The sequence below is a fragment of the Pipra filicauda genome, unplaced genomic scaffold (assembly GCF_003945595.2).
Source record: "Pipra filicauda isolate LSUMZ 115617 unplaced genomic scaffold, ASM394559v2 scaffold205_size1947385_pilon, whole genome shotgun sequence".
NCBI lineage: Eukaryota > Metazoa > Chordata > Aves > Passeriformes > Pipridae > Pipra > Pipra filicauda.
This window is the reverse complement of record NW_024104316.1, coordinates 696,714-712,378: the sequence shown is the minus strand read 5'-3', so window position 1 is coordinate 712,378 and position 15,665 is coordinate 696,714. Positions and strand designations below refer to the sequence as shown.

Genomic DNA, 15,665 nt, shown 5'->3' with positions numbered 1-15,665 from the left:
TAATTAATAGCCTCGCCTGCACTCCTGTGGATGTTCTGGGTCCCCTGGGGTCACCCCAAAAACAGGGGACAGGTGGGAAGATCCCCTCACCCCTTTAGGGTGCCCGTGGCTGGAGGGAGTGGGTATTTTGGGGTATGGAGGGGTGAGACAGCCCCATGGTCGAGGTGATGGGTGACCCGGGATGCAGAAGAGCATCCTGCTGTCCCATCCCCTCCAGGAGAGGGGGTGCAGGCGGTGCCCCCCCACCTCCACCCATCCCAGCAGCACCCGCGTTGCCGCCTCCCGGATTATCGGGGCCGATTGCCAAACCTTGCTGGAGCGGCACAACCGGCGCGGGGAGCGGCGGGGATGGAGGGGCTCGGCGCGGGCAGCGTCCTGCTGACCGGCTGCGACGGGGGGCTGGGCCTGGCGCTGCTCAAGGGGCTGCTGGAGCAGCCGAGCCCCCCGCGGCACCTCTTCGCCGCCTGCCGGGACCCCCAGGGGAAGGTAGGGAGGGCACTGGAGCAGGGGGAGGACAGGGAGAGGTCAGCTCTGGGGAGGGTGCCTGGGGATGCCACCATCCCACCTGGAACTGGGGTGCTGAGCGTCACCATCCTGCACGATGAATGGCATGGAAAAATACATACATACATACATACATACATATATATATATATATATATATATACACATCCATATTTAATACACACATAAGTATTTTAAATATTTATATATATATGCGCATTTTTTGTTTCAGATATATATATATATAGGGACAGGCTAGGTATATAATATATAAATATATATTATAATATATATATAATATTATAATAATATTATATAAATATTATTATATATATTTTGTTTCATATATATAGTGACAGGCTCTCTATATAATATAATATATAAATATATATAATAATATATATTATTATGATAATATTATTATACATATTTTGTTTAATAAAATAAATATATATTAATAAATATAACGAAATATACCATATATAAATATATATTATAATATATATTATAATAAGATATTATATATTTTTTGTTTCATATATATATAGGGACAGGCTATATATATATTAAAATATATATATGATATTATAATATATATATTATAATATTATAATAAGATATTATATATTTTTTGGTCATTATCTTATATTAGTGACCGCCTCATATATAGTAAATATATAAAATTATATCCTTAAACATATAATTTTGAAATAGGGCTAGCCCTATTTGTGTAATGTAAAAGAACATATATATAAATATTAATTCAATAAAAAAATATATCCTCTATATTATAAATATATAGAATAAGGGGACAGATATGTTGTGGGGCAGCGAGAGTAGAGGGGACAGGCCAGCGAGAGATGAACAGAGAGAGAGGATAGAGATAGAGAAATAGGGAGAAAACAGTGATGGAAGAGAGGAGGAGATCTGGGGGGTTGGCAGAGATGCGATAGAGGACAGGGAGAAGAGATGAGAAGATAGAAATAGAGAGGAAAAGAGGGTAGAGTACGAGCGAGCTAGGGGGTGAAGAAAAGAAAGAACAAAAAGAGTAAGAAAAGAAGAGAAGAGGAACAGGTGTGGGTGTGCATGGAGAGATAGAGAGGGGAAGCGCTATTAGAGCGCGGAAAGATAAAACAGCGAGTAGGAAGGGAGATAGGGAAGAGTAGCGATAGAGGTATAGACGAGGTTGTGAACAAAAGATAGAGAAAAGATTAATAAAAGAAAATCATATGATATATTGTTTGTGGCACGTTTAGATAAGATCTAGTAGGGACAGGGCTATCGAGATGTTATCAGATATAAAGATATCTTATAATAGGGATAATAACTTAGGATAGTAATGTATAATAATATTATTATATATAATATATATTATATATAATATATATTTCGTTTAATAAAATAAATATATAAAAACATTAATAAAATATTATATATTTATTAATAAAATATTATATATATTATATATATTAATAAAATATTATATATATTATATATATTATATATTTTTTGTTTCATTTATATATATATAGGGACAGGCTATATATATATTATAATATATAAATTTACATTATAATATATATAATAATATATATTTGTTTAACAGTTCCAGTCCACGCCACCAATCCCGGCCAAGAGCACAAGTGTCAGTTTGGGCTCCTCTGTTTTACACTAACAACAGTCAATTGTGGCCAGGAATTGCATCACATGTCACCAATATATCACATTCCTTCACTGCTGGTTTTCTGAAAAGGGACGGAAAAGCCCTCAGCACTCACTGCCAACACTTCTACAAACCATAAACTTTTTAAGAACTTCCATTCCCCATGTCAGGATGGTGGAATATTGAACACAACCCTCCCAGAGTGACACAGCACAATCTAATAAACCCAAAGGGACAGGAAGAACCTGTACACTAACTAAATCATGCCAATCATGGAATTATTTTAATCATTATTTTAATCATGAGATAATTTGTTTAACAAAACATATATAAAAATATTAATAAAATAAATATAATATTACATATTTTTTGTTTCACTTTTATATATATATATAGGGACAGACTATATATATGTTATATAAATTTACATTATAATATATATAATAATACTATTATGTATTATATAAATATTTTGTTTAACAAAATATATATAAAAATATTAATAAAATAAATATTATATATTTTTTGTTTCACTTTTATATATATATATAGGGACAGACTATATATATGTTATAATATATAAATTTACATTATAATATATATAATAATACTATTATGTATTATATAAATATTTTGTTTAACAAAATATATATAAAAATATTAATAAAATAAATATTATATTATATATTTTTTGTTTCACTTTTATATATATATATAGGGACAGACTATATATATGTTATAATATATAAATTTACATATAATATATATAATAATACTATTATGTATTATATAAATATTTTGTTTAACAAAATATATATAAAAATATTAATAAAATAAATATTACATTATATATTTTTTGTTTCACTTTGAATCTCGCGGTGAGGGGACAGACTATATATATGTTATAATATATAAATTTACATATAATATATATAATAATACTATTATGTATTATATAAATATTTTGTTTAACAAAATATATATAAAAATATTAATAAAATAAATATTACATTATATATTTTTTGTTTCACTTTTATATATATTTATAGGGACAGGCTATATATATGTTATAATATATAAATATATATTATAATATGTATAATAATATTATTATATTAATATGCATAATATTATTATATATAATATATATTTTGTTTAATAAAATAAATATATAAAAACATTAATAAAATATTGTATATTTATTAATAAAATATTATATATATTATATATATTAATAAAATATATATATATTATATATATTATATATTTTTTGCTTCATTTATATATATATAGGGACAGGCTATATATATATTATAATATATAAATATATATTATAATATATATAATAATATTATTATATATTGTATAAATATTTTGTTTAACAAAATATATGTATAAATATTAATAAAATAAATATAATATTATATATTTTTGTTTCACTTTTATATATATATATATGGGGACAGTCTATATATATGTGTTATAATATATAAATATATATTATAATATGTATAATAATATTATTATATTAATATGTATAATAATATTATTATATATAATATATATTATATATAATATACATTTTGTTTAATAAAATAAATATATAAAAACATTAATAAAATATTATATATATTAATAAAATATTATATATATTATATATTTTTTGTTTCATTTATATATATATAGGGACAGGCTATATATTTATTTTAATATATATATGATATTATAATATATATATTATAGAATTATACTATTATAATATATATCCCCTGGTGGTCCAGTGGTCAGGATGCGGCGCTCTCACCGCCGCGGCCCGGGTTCGATTCCTGGTCAGGGAACCCCTCCGGGCAGATGGAGCTCGTCAGCCCTGTAAGGCCATCCATCCAAGAGAAGGTCACTCCAAACAAACCGACGTCCTGAGGACCTCCCTGCCACTGTCCGAGCTCGCTCGGCCCCGGCAGATGAACCTCAGGATTACAGGGTGGGCTCAGTTCAGCGCACACTGTGTCTCACCTAAAAAATCCACTGCGCAGGCTCGAAGGGTAAAGACCTTTCCCAAATCTTCGCTCGCGAAGACTGGCCATGATGATAATATATATATTATTATTTATATGTTTCATATATATATAGGGACAGGCTATATATATATTATAATATATGAATATATTATAATATATATAATAATATTATAATATATATTTTCTTTAATAATCTAATTATATAAATATATAAATATTAATAAAATAAGTATAATAAAATATATTATATATATTTATATATTATAATCTATAATAATATAGATTATAATAATATAATATATATTATTATATATTTTTTGTTTCATATATATATATAGGGACAGGCTATATATATATTATAATACATATATTATAATATTATTATATATACTATTATATATATTTTGTTTCATATATATATAAGGACAGGCTATATATATGTATTATTTTATAATATATAATAATATTTTTATATAAGAATATATATAAATAACAATTTATAATTGTTTATATTTATATTTATTTATTATTATTTATTATTATTTATTTTTTATTCATTTATTACATTTTATATTTTATTATATTTTAGTATATTATATTTTATTATATATTTATTATATTATATTTATTTATGTTTTTATTATATTTTATATTTGATTATTATTTATTTATTATTATTTATAAATAATATATAAATAATAATAAATAATATAAAATAATATTTTTGTATATATTATATATTTTGTTTATTAAAATAAATATACATAAATATATTGTATATATTTACGTATTATAAACTGTATTATAACATATAAATATATATTATTATATATTTTTGTTTCATATATATAGGGACAGGCTATATATATTATAATATATATATGATATTATAACATATATTATAATATTATAATATATATATTATATATATTTTTTGTTTCATATATATATATAGGGACAGGTTATATATGTATTATATATATTATATATATATGTATTATAATATATATAATAATATTTTTATCTGTATTTTATATAATATATTTTATTTAATAAAATAAATATATATAAATATTCGTAAAATAAATTTAATAAAATATAATAAATATAATAAATATAATAAATAATAAAATATATTGTATATATTTATGTATCATAATATATAAATATATATTATTGTATATTATAATAATATAATATATTTTATTATATATTTTTTGTTTCATATATATGTATAGGGACAGGCCATATATATATAATAATATATATATGATATTATAATATATATATTATAATGTTATAATATTTTTTGTTTGTTTCATATATATTATTTTATTTTATTTTATTATATTTTTATTATATTTATTATATTTTTTATATTATATTTATTTATGTTTTTATTATATTTTTTTGTATTTCATATTTTATTATTTATTATTTATTTATTATTTCTTTTTATTATTATTTATACATAATATATAAATAATAAATAATATATAATAATATTTTGTGTATATTATATATTTTGTTTAATAAAGTAAATATATATAAATATTAATAAAATAAATATAATAAAATATCTTGTATATATTTATGTATTATAATCTGTATTATAATATAGAAATATATATTATTATATATTTTTGTTTCATATATATATATAGGGACAGGCTATATATATATTATAATATATATATGATGTTATGACATATATTATAATATTATAATATATATATTATATATATTTTTTGTTTCATATATATATATAGGGACAGGCTATATATATATATTATAATATATGTATGATGTTATAACATATGTTATAATATTATAATATATATATTATATATATTTTTTGTTTCATATATATATATAGGGACAGGTTATATATGTATTATATATATTATATATATGTGTGTTATAATATATATAATAATATTTTTATCTATATTTTATATTTTTTATTTAATAAAATATATAAATATTCGTAAAATAAATATAATAAAATATAATAAATATAATAAATAATAAAATATATTGTATATATTTATGTATCATAATATATAAATATATATTATTGTATATTATAATATAATATATATTATTATATATTTTTTGTTTCATATATATATATAGGGACAGGCTATATATATATAATAATATATGTATGATATTATAATATATATATTATAATATTATAATATTTTTTTTGTTTCATATATATATATATGAAACAAAAAATGCGCAAATATATATATATATAAATATTTAAAATACCTATATGTGTATTAAATATGGATGTGTGTAATTTTTTGACCTCTCTTGGTGTAGAGATGTGCGTGATGTTGAGTGCAGGGGGGGTTTGCTGGCAGCCCCCCTGCCGGAGCCATCACTGCCGGGAGCTTTGAGGAGCAGTGACGTGCAGAGGAGCAGTGACTTGCCCCAAATCGCTCCCACTGGATCTTGTTCAAACCTGTCGGCTGTGACTTACAGGGCCACCCTGTTCCCACCCTGCTGAGCCTTCCCACATGACGCCTCCCTTCTGCCTTTCTCCATGCAGGCTGTCAACGAGGTGGCTTTGGGCTTTCCCAACGTCCTTGTCCTGCCTCTGGGTAAGTGCTGGGGCGGGGAGCGGATGAAGCCTCTCAGGATTTAATTGCAGCCGTGGGTGGCTCCGGGAAATGCCACCAAGCAGGCGGGTCCCTCAGTTTGGCTCAGCTGAACCAGGTCACTGATGGGATCAGGAGGATGCTCAGAGGCAGAGAGCTGCCTCCTGCCATGCCCTACAGCATCTTGCCAGGGATGTGGCCACCAGCCTGTCCCTAAGCCCTCCTGTCCCCTTGCAGACGTGACAGATCCCAACAGCATAAAGGCAGCAGTTGGGAAGGTGCAGGAAAAGGTGGGAAGTGCTGGGCTCAACCTCCTGATCAACAACACCAGCACCACGCGCCGCAGCACGTTGGCCACTGAGACAGCGGAGAACATGAGCCTCGTGTACACCACCAACACCATCGGGCCCCTGCAGACGAGCCAGGTGAGCCCATGGGCACCCCCTGTCCCAAATGCTGGGAATGGGGAGGAAGAGGATGGTGATGCCCAAGCTCCCATCCCCTGCAGGCCTTCCTGCCCCTGCTGAAGGAGGCGGCTGAGGCTGAAGGGCAGCGTGAGATGAGCTGCAGCAGAGCTGCCATCATCAACATCTCCAGCATCCTGGGCTCCATCGAGGTGGCGGAGGCCTGGGAGGAGAGGCAGGACATCTCCTACCGCTGCAGCAAGGTACTGCCACCGGGAGGATGGGGAGGAGTTTGGGGGTCACCTCCTGCAAGATTCCCCCCCCCACGGGCCCTGGCATTGCCAGCTCATGGTGGTAAGGGGGTGTGGGTTGTTCTCCCAGGCTGCTCTGAACATGCTCACCAAGTGCCTGGCCCTGGAGTACGGGAGCAGTGGGATCCTCTGCGTGTCTGTGGACCCTGGCTGTGTGACACCTCCCTTGGAACAGGGGATGGTGAGTGATGGGAAGTGCTTGGCCATCCTAGCTCAGCAAAGTTCCACGGACATCCCTTCCTGTGGTATCCCTTCCCAGGGCCATCCCTTCCCAAGGCCATTTCTCCTCAGAGTCATCCCTTCCCAGGGGCATCTGTTCCTGGAGCATCACTTCCTACAGACATTCCTTCCCACAGACATCCCTTCTCAAGGTCATCCCTTCCCAGGGGCATCCCTTCCTGGGGTATCCCTTCTCACAGTTATCCCTTCCCATGGGTATCTCTGCTCAGAGTCATCCCTTCCCAAAGACATCCCCTGTTAAATAAATCTCTTCCCAGAAGCACCCCTTCCCATGGACATCCCATCCCATGGACATCCCTTCCCATGGGCATCTCTTTCCTAGGCACTCACCCTTGTGCCCTTCAGTCCCAGGGTGGCTGCACCACCACGGCAAAGGGCCAATTCCAGGCTCTCCCACAAAAAAATCCAATTTCCTCCAGTTTTTTTATTTGCCTTTGTATTTCCTTTCCCATCCCGATGGTGTGTCAGCAGAGGGCACCCCGGCCCTGCACTCGGCTGCCCCTTTACCCTGCACTGGCTGACAAAAGAGTCACTTTTTATTTAGGAACCAAAAAATTAACCTACATCCTTACAGCACAAACCAATTCACTCAAAGCCACATCCCTTGCCTGCTAGAGCACCTCTGGCCTCCAGCCAGAGCTGATATCCCACCACACCACGGGATGGGAATGGGGGTGCTGGGATGGAGGGTCTTGGCTCATTTTTCATCCTGCCCTTGGGTCCAGCAGGGCCCCGTGACGGTGGAGCAGAGTGTCCAGGGTGTCCTGCGGCTGCTGTCCCAGCTCTCGGCCACCAGCAACGGCACCTTCTGGGACTGGAGAGGGCAGAGGCTGCCCTGGTGAGAGCAGAGCCTGTCTGCTGAGCTTAATTAATTAAAGCTAATGAACTGCCATTCACAGGCTCACTCTGGTTCTGTGGGGGGGAGAACAGGGATGCCCTGGCTGGGGGGTGAGAGCTGGGATTGCTGCCCCACTGTCTGGGATGCTGAGTTGGGCCAGAGCAGCAGAGAGAAGGGTGCTCCAAGAGTGCTCCTGTGTCCAGGGCATCCCTTGGGACTGAGGGAACCCCCTGGGCATCCTCACTCTAGGGCCATAAGCCACGCTGCTTGGTGGCCTGAGGACATCCCTGATGGTCCCCAAACTGCAGCCATGGGGCAGCCTCAGCACAGCACAGCTCTTGCCCTGCTGAGCCTGCCCACCCCAAAACCAGCCAGCCTTTCCATGTCCACCCCGAGGATGCTGCCAGGCTTTTTTTCTGCTGGCTCAAGGGCAGCAAAGGCTCTTTCTATTCCATCAGCTGGGGATTTCACAGGGAGAGATTTCCCTAGTCCCAGCACATCTCTAGGAATGTCTTTTGGGACCTGGACCCTCCCTAGATCTACCCCACCTCACAGTACACCAGGAAATAGTGCAAACAGGCTCCCACTCCCCCTCGTGTGAGCGGCTCTCAGCTGACATTTTTGAAGCCATCCCTCGAAAGAGGGACTGGAGGAAAATGTCGCAATATCTCCAGTGAGCTGGACACGCAGGCCTTTGGCAAGCCCCGAGCCCGGCCATTTGCTGCAGGGATGCTCTGGGAAGCTTGGCCGGGGTCATTTTGCTGGGACAGCTTCAATTTTCCCACGGTGGAGGAGGACGGAGGATCATTCCCACGCCTGACGTGAGGGAGTGGGAGGCGGAGGCTCAGCCCTGGGGGCTCAGGCAACCCCACGTGGGTCTCTGGACCACGTGGGGGGATCTTCATTAAAGCCAGTGAGGACGGGAGAGGGGGTCCCTCTAATTAAAGCCCTTTATCAAGTGGTGGATCATTGCTGGTGGGCTTTATATTAGCTCTGCATGGGCTTTATATAAACAGGAACCACTGCTAAGCATGAAGGGAGGAGGAGGAGGAGGAGGAGGAGGAGGAGGAGGAGGAGGAGGAAGACATTACCACCACTCATGCTGCACATAAGTCTAAGCAGCCCTCAGCAAGGAAAACACTAATTAAGGTCTCTAATAGCTGCTGGAGGTAATTAACTAATCTGTGAAGGGGGGAGGCAGCCAGGCAGCCCCCAGTTCCCCCGGCATGCTGCCCGCACTGCACCGCCAAGCACAACAAACAAATCCAGATGTTTTCTTGCTGGGGAAGCAGCCGGAGCTGATGGAGGCAGCTTGGCAGGCAGTGGCTCTGGGGTCCATATATCAGGGTGACTCTCTCCCCCACAGTGGCGAGGGAGGGGGCTGACATCAAAAAAGGTGCCTCCTCCTCCCCAAAAGAGGAAGCGGTAGAGGCAGGGGGGGTTCTCTTTGCTGGTCCTTTATTTTGGGTAAGGCTGGAGGCTCCCAGGACCCGGTCAGAAGCTGAGCTGCAATGCTAGAGAATTAACTGCTGTTTAATGAAAGCTGAGGGGAAAATACAAACAGAGAGGAATGGGGTGATGCCCTCACCCTTCCTGTGGGCAGGGAGGGCAGCGTGTACCCCCCAACAGCTGCCCATCATGGGGGGCTCTGTCCGACTGAAGGTGCCAGGCATTTTGGATGGGCAAAACCCCATGGCCATGAACAGTCCTACGGTCCTGGAAGGAGTGACGTTTGGTCCCAGAAGAGGTGGCATTTGTCCCACCTTTGCACCTTCCTTGGGAACCCCTCTGGGGCTCTGCTGGGAGTGGCAGAGCAGAGGCAGCATCCGAGGCTCCAGGGCAAGGAGAAGGTGTTGAGTGAGGGGTCTTCTGCAGCGTTAGGTGGACTCCCACCGACCTGAGCAGAGGGAACAAGTGTCATCAGATGAGTCAGGGTCCCCATGTTTGGCACCTGAGTTCCCCAAGAGGCCCCTCCCTGATCCCCAACTCACAGGGCACTCCGTACAGCATCCGCATGACCTTGAGGCAGTTGTCCAGCAGTGCCTTGGGGCGCACGGCCTTGCTCCGGCTCTCAGCGCCCGCGCTGTGGACCAGCTTCACCAGGTCGGCCACCACCGCCTCCACATCTGTCTGCAGGGACAGGGTAACAGGATGCCACCAAGGTCCCCCAGGGGACAAAAGGGTGCAAAATGATTCAGCTGTTGCATTGGCCGGGAATCGAACCCGGGCCTCCCGCGTGGCAGGCGAGAATTCTACCACTGAACCACCAATGCCAGATGTGCAGCACAACCCAGCCCTCCCCCACACAGCCCCCAACCCGCTGGGCTGGAGCAGCAGGGACAGGCCAACACTTCAATGAGACAACTGAGCACAGCCCGCTCTCTCCTCAGAGGGGCCGCAGAACCTGACCCACGGCACAAGAGAATGCAGACACACAGCGGGTTCACATTGATGACCTGTGACAGGGCACCCACATCCAGCACCCAAAGCAGCTGCCTCTTCAATGTGGCTGCACCTTCCAGCCCCATGCAGTCCCCATTGCCCTGGGCCAGGGGTCCCCACTGCAACCCAGCCGAGGACCCTTGTCATTGCCACCAAAACAGGGACTGTCACTGAGCCGTGGACACTCACTGCCACCAAGGCCCCTGGTATCTCCCTGTCACATCCTCTTGGGAGTCACCAACTTGCCCTGGCTCTGTTCAACTACAGTAACACCCCCTGCACCCACACAGGGGACAGATGTGCTGGGGGGTGCACAATCCCTCCAGGCATCCTGGGCCAGTTCCCACAGACCCCCCAGAGACACTGGGGTGCAAAATGATTCAGCTGTTGCATTGGCCGGGAATCGAACCCGGGCCTCCCGCGTGGCAGGCGAGAATTCTACCACTGAACCACCAATGCCAGATGTGCAGGATATCCTGGTGCTGCCCCATCGTCCCAAACCCAGCAGAGCAACAGGGACAGGCACTGTTGGCTGTGAACACACCACATACACACACAGACACGCACACTCACACGGGGACCCCAACAAACAGTTCTGAAACTGGGGTTCCTGCCATGGGAGCACTTCTCCTGATGCCTCAAATCACCTCCAGCAAGGAGGGCTTGTCATGAGCCTTCAGAGTTAAAACTCTGATGAGACCACCAAGCAAAGCTCACGATTCCTTTGGATGGGCTGCAGAACCTGCCTCATGGCACAGGACAACACAGCTACATCTTGGGTTCTTGCTGGAGACTCAGTTATGACAGACCACGCTCACCCAGCACCCAAACACCTCCACTTTGGGGTGCAGCCCATGGCTGCATGGAGTCCAAGTCAGGCGGAGGGGCTGGAGAGTGCAGAGGTGAAGGACATAGGGCTGTCCTGGCCAGGAGCCAGACCTGGGCTCTTGGGGAGGAAGCACAAAATAGTCCCACTGAGCCACCAATGCCAGGTGTGGGGCTGCCCACAGTTGGCCCACCTCCCTGAGGACTGGGCACCCCTGATGGGGACCAGCACCTCCTAAGCCAGGGACACAGGATGCCTTGCTGTTCCTGAGCCAGTGTCCCTCTTTACCATACAGCTGAGATGCTCACTGTCACCAAACCCCTCTCACTGCTCCTCAGTGCCACCAAGCCAGGGACACTCACTGCAGGCAGAGCTGCTGCTGCCACCCTTGGAGCCTGAGCACCTCCACAAAGGACACAGTGTCAGGGTCCGGGGGACAGCGGGGGCCAAGGGAGCACCACGGGCGCCCTGGTAGCCCCCAGGGGACAAAAGGGTGCAAGATAATTCAGCTGTTGCATTGGCCGGGAATCGAACCCGGGCCTCCCGCGTGGCAGGCGAGAATTCTACCACTGAACCACCAATGCCAGATGTGCAGCACAACCCAGCCCTCCCCCACACAGCCCCCAACCCGCTGGGCTGGAGCAGCAGGGACAGGCATTGCCAGCGAACACCCCCTCAGAGAGCACCTCCACAGACAGCTCTGACACCGGGGCTCCAGCCCGGGGGAGCGCCTCTTGCTGCTGCCTCACACATCACCTCCAGCGAGGAGGGCTCGTCATGAGCCTTCGGAGTTAACACTCTGACTGATGAGACAAGCGAGCACAGACCACTCTCTCCTCAGAGGGGCTGCAGAACCCGACCCACGGCACAGGAGAATGCAGACACACCGCGGGTTCACGCTGGTGACCCAGCTGTGACAGGGCACCCACATCCAGCACCCAAACGCAGCTGCCTCGCGGTTCAGCAGCTCCATCGAGACAGCCGAAGCTTGGGAGGAGAGGCAGGATCGCCACCGGGAAAACCGGGCTGAATTCGGTTCTGCCTAATGCCCTCCCAACCACCCGACCGTGGCAGTGCCACCCCATGAGCGGGGGGTGACAATCTCATTTCGTTCCCCCCTTCCCAGCTCTGCCCGCCTCCCAAGGGTTGCAGGCAAAAAAAATATCCCGCTGTTGCATTGGCCGGGAATCGAACCCGGGCCTCCCGCGTGGCAGGCGAGAATTCTACCACTGAACCACCAATGCCAGATGTGCAGCGGTCCCCGGCGCTGCCCCACGGCCCCGAACCCCACTCCCAACCTCTGTCCCCGCCCCCTGTCCCTGTCAGCCCTCCCAAAGGACCCGCCTGTAGCAGGATGTCCACGCCTGTGCTGTGCCCCCCGAGGGCTCATGGCTGTGGGTGCATCTCTTCCCAGCACACACGTGTGTGTGTCTCTTCCCAGCACACACGTGTGTGTGTGTCTCTTCCCAGCACACACGTGTGTGTGACGTGCGGCTGCGCTGGGGTGCCGGGGGGCCGCGAGGGATCCTCACCTGCCGGTACTTGCTGTACTCCTCACCCAGGGCGTCAAAGAGCTGGCACAGCTCCTGGGTGTACTTCCAGGATGGGTGCTTCTCTGGCAGCACCTCACGGATCCGCAGCACTGCCTGGGAGCTGACATGGAACCAGAGGTACCTCAGTGCTGTCTCCGACACCGTCCCATTGCGCTGAAGGGCAAGAGGGTGTCCCGGGTGAGACTCACGCAGCCCTCGTGGGTCCCCGCAGTGCCCCCATCACGGGGTTGTCCCCTGCCATCATCTTACCAGGCGGGTGATGTTGGACGGCCTCAGCACCTCTTCGTACTGGACCTGGACTGTGTAGTCGATGGGAAAGTAGTGTTTCTGGAAAGATGGAGCAGAGCATGGAGGCTGGAAGGGGGTAAAGTGATCGGGACATCCCTGCCAGCCTCGGCATGACAATGAGGAGCTCATGGAAGAGCCTTTTGACATGGTCAGCCCCCAGCAGGAGCAGCTCTGGGCACCATTTGGCACAAGTTGCCTCCGGTAAAAAAACCCACCCCCCCAGCTCCTGGCCACTGTAGAGCAGTGGGTGCTGCCCTCCCATGTCCCCCCTAGAGCAAACCAGAGCCATGCAATGCCACGTGTGCCCCTCACCCCCCAAACCTGAGCTTACCATGTACTGCAGGCGCATCTCGTACTGCAGTTTGTCCTGGAGCAGGCGGGTGAGCTCACATTCGCCCGGCGCAGTGGCCTCCAGCCCCAGCACAGCCAGGACACCTGGGCAGCCAAAGCCAGCAGTGTCAGCTCCCTCGGGGACAGCCACTGAGGTGACCCCGGGCCATCCCCCCTGTCCCCGAGCTCTACTCACACAGGACGGCCGCGTAGCCCTGCTGCATGTTGACAGTGGCCATCGGCGGAGCCCCAGGCTGCGCCTACATGGCTGGGGCTCACCGGGAGCCTCCTGGGCGGCGGCGTGGACGGTGGGGGGACGAGGGACGGGCGCAGGCTCCGGGCGCTGGGCTGCTCTCCGGTAGCCCCGGGCGGTTGCCCCCTGCCATGGATGGGGGATTAGTCCCCCTTCCCGGCAGTCCCCGCTGGCTTCTCCTCTCCAGCTGGTGGCAGGGAGGCAGCAGGTCCCGGGGCCATCACAAGGTGCCAGGAGGGATGTGCTCGCGGGGGTGCGGGACCCCCCCGGACTGCAAGAGGGGATCTGGGGGAAGAGAGCCCCGGCTGCAGCCCCAGGGCAGGCGGGTGCCCAGGGTGCAGCCCCCAGGGAGGGTACCGCTCCGAGCCCCGGGGGCTGCGGGGAAGGGACAGCCCCGTGCGAGCCTCGGGGGGGCAAAGGACTGTGGGTGGCCGTGGAACCGCGGGTGACTGTGTCCGTTTGAGGCAGGGCTATCAGGACTTACCTGGTGACACCCCCAGGGGATTTCCAGGGGAGGGGGTGGCCCAACCCAGCCCCGTTATCCCAGCAATGAGTTAGTCCGGCCTCAGCCAAGGATCGCTGGGGGGAGAGTTCTGGCGAAGTGGCCGGGCCACCCATGCTGGGTCCCCACACAGAGAGGGGACGTGTCATGTCCCCACACCCCTGCAAAGGGGATTGTGCCATGTCCCCATGCTGTCACCCAGGGGAAGGAGTCCATAGTATGTCCCTCTGCCGTATCCTCCACAGCGTGTCCCCTTGCAGAGGGGGGTGTGTTGAGCCCCGCACGGTCCATGCCATGTCCCAGCACAGAAGGGGCCCCATCTGCGTCCCCACACCATGTCCCCCTGCCAGCGGGGGGGTGACGCTGCATCCCCACCCCACGCCATGTCCCAGAGGAAAGCAGCCGTTCCATGTCCCCTGCCGTGTCCCCGTGCAAAGGCGCCACACAGTGTCCCCACGCGAAGGGGTGGGTGGCATCCCAAGTCCCCAGCGAAGGGGCCTGTGTGCCGTGTCCCTGTGCCATGCCCCCATTCCGTGTCCCCACGCGCGGGGTCTGCGCGTGTGTGTGTGTGTGTGTGTGTGTGTGTGTGTGTGTGTGTCGCGCCACGTCCCCACGCGGGGCCGTGGGTGCCGTGGGTGTCCCGCCGCCCCCCCGTGCCCCCCGCGCGAGGCCCCGTGGACCCACCTGGCGCGGCGCGCGGGGCCGCGGGCGCGGGACGCGTCCACCCGCGGGCGGCGGCGGCGGCGGGGCCGTGCCCGCGCTTCCCGGGAGGCGGGCGGGGGGCGGCGGCGCGGGGAGCGGGCGGGGCGGCGGCCGGGGCCGGGCGGGGAGCGGGGGCCGAGCGACCGCCCCGCACGGCCCCGGGAGCGGTCGGCCCTGCCCGC

The 15,665-nt window shown here is 45.2% G+C and overlaps 2 protein-coding genes and 4 non-coding genes across 9 annotated transcripts; 1 reads left to right on the top strand and 5 right to left on the bottom strand.

Annotated features, from left to right (window-relative positions):
- Positions 1-348: 348 nt before the first annotated feature.
- On the top strand, positions 349-8,634 carry LOC113985411 (C-factor-like). The gene is made up of 6 exons (XM_027716173.2): positions 349-486; positions 6,746-6,797; positions 7,032-7,219; positions 7,303-7,461; positions 7,580-7,690; positions 8,478-8,634. Exons 1-6 carry the CDS (start codon positions 349-351, stop codon positions 8,589-8,591), a joined length of 762 nt encoding a protein of 253 aa, XP_027571974.1. The 3' UTR covers positions 8,592-8,634.
- Positions 8,635-10,028: 1,394 nt separating this feature from the next.
- Positions 10,029-15,509, bottom strand: IL34 (interleukin 34). 4 transcript variants are annotated; one of them, XM_027716176.2, is made up of 7 exons: positions 15,466-15,509; positions 14,223-14,564; positions 14,028-14,131; positions 13,658-13,735; positions 13,388-13,561; positions 10,579-10,717; positions 10,029-10,484 (listed from the first exon to the last, which is right to left on the bottom strand). In XM_027716176.2, exons 2-7 carry the CDS (start codon positions 14,263-14,265, stop codon positions 10,465-10,467), a joined length of 558 nt encoding a protein of 185 aa, XP_027571977.1. In that variant the 5' UTR covers positions 14,266-14,564; positions 15,466-15,509; the 3' UTR covers positions 10,029-10,464. The 4 variants fall into 4 exon arrangements, with proteins under 4 accessions (XP_027571977.1, XP_039236809.1, XP_027571976.1 ...); XM_039380875.1 differs by having other exon boundaries at positions 14,223-14,405; positions 15,466-15,497; XM_027716175.2 differs by lacking the exon at positions 15,466-15,509 and adding an exon at positions 14,764-15,118.
- Positions 10,790-10,860, bottom strand: TRNAG-GCC. Its single transcript has one exon. It is a non-coding gene; the product is annotated as a tRNA-Gly (tRNA).
- TRNAG-GCC lies at positions 11,418-11,488 on the bottom strand. The gene has a single exon. It is a non-coding gene; the product is annotated as a tRNA-Gly (tRNA).
- TRNAG-GCC lies at positions 12,369-12,439 on the bottom strand. Its single transcript has one exon. It is a non-coding gene; the product is annotated as a tRNA-Gly (tRNA).
- TRNAG-GCC lies at positions 13,029-13,099 on the bottom strand. The gene has a single exon. It is a non-coding gene; the product is annotated as a tRNA-Gly (tRNA).
- Positions 15,510-15,665: the final 156 nt, after the last annotated feature.

What these genes read in the sequence shown, in the direction of transcription:
- IL34 (XM_027716176.2), bottom strand. Translation starts at nt 14,265, where the DNA reads ATGGCCACTGTCAACATGCAGCAGGGCTACGCGGCCGTCCTGT. An exon ending in GGGCTACGCGGCCGTCCTGT is followed by an intron (nt 14,132 to 14,222) that starts GTGAGTAGAGCT and finishes TTGGCTGCCCAG; the next exon opens with GTGTCCTGGCTGTGCTGGGG. An exon ending in AGTACAGCAAGTACCGGCAG is followed by an intron (nt 10,718 to 13,387) that starts GTGAGGATCCCT and finishes CTGTCCCTGCAG; the next exon opens with ACAGATGTGGAGGCGGTGGT.
- LOC113985411 (XM_027716173.2), top strand. Translation starts at nt 349, where the DNA reads ATGGAGGGGCTCGGCGCGGGCAGCGTCCTGCTGACCGGCTGCGACGGG. An exon ending in GCCGGGACCCCCAGGGGAAG is followed by an intron (nt 487 to 6,745) that starts GTAGGGAGGGCA and finishes TTCTCCATGCAG; the next exon opens with GCTGTCAACGAGGTGGCTTT. An exon ending in GGCCCCTGCAGACGAGCCAG is followed by an intron (nt 7,220 to 7,302) that starts GTGAGCCCATGG and finishes CATCCCCTGCAG; the next exon opens with GCCTTCCTGCCCCTGCTGAA.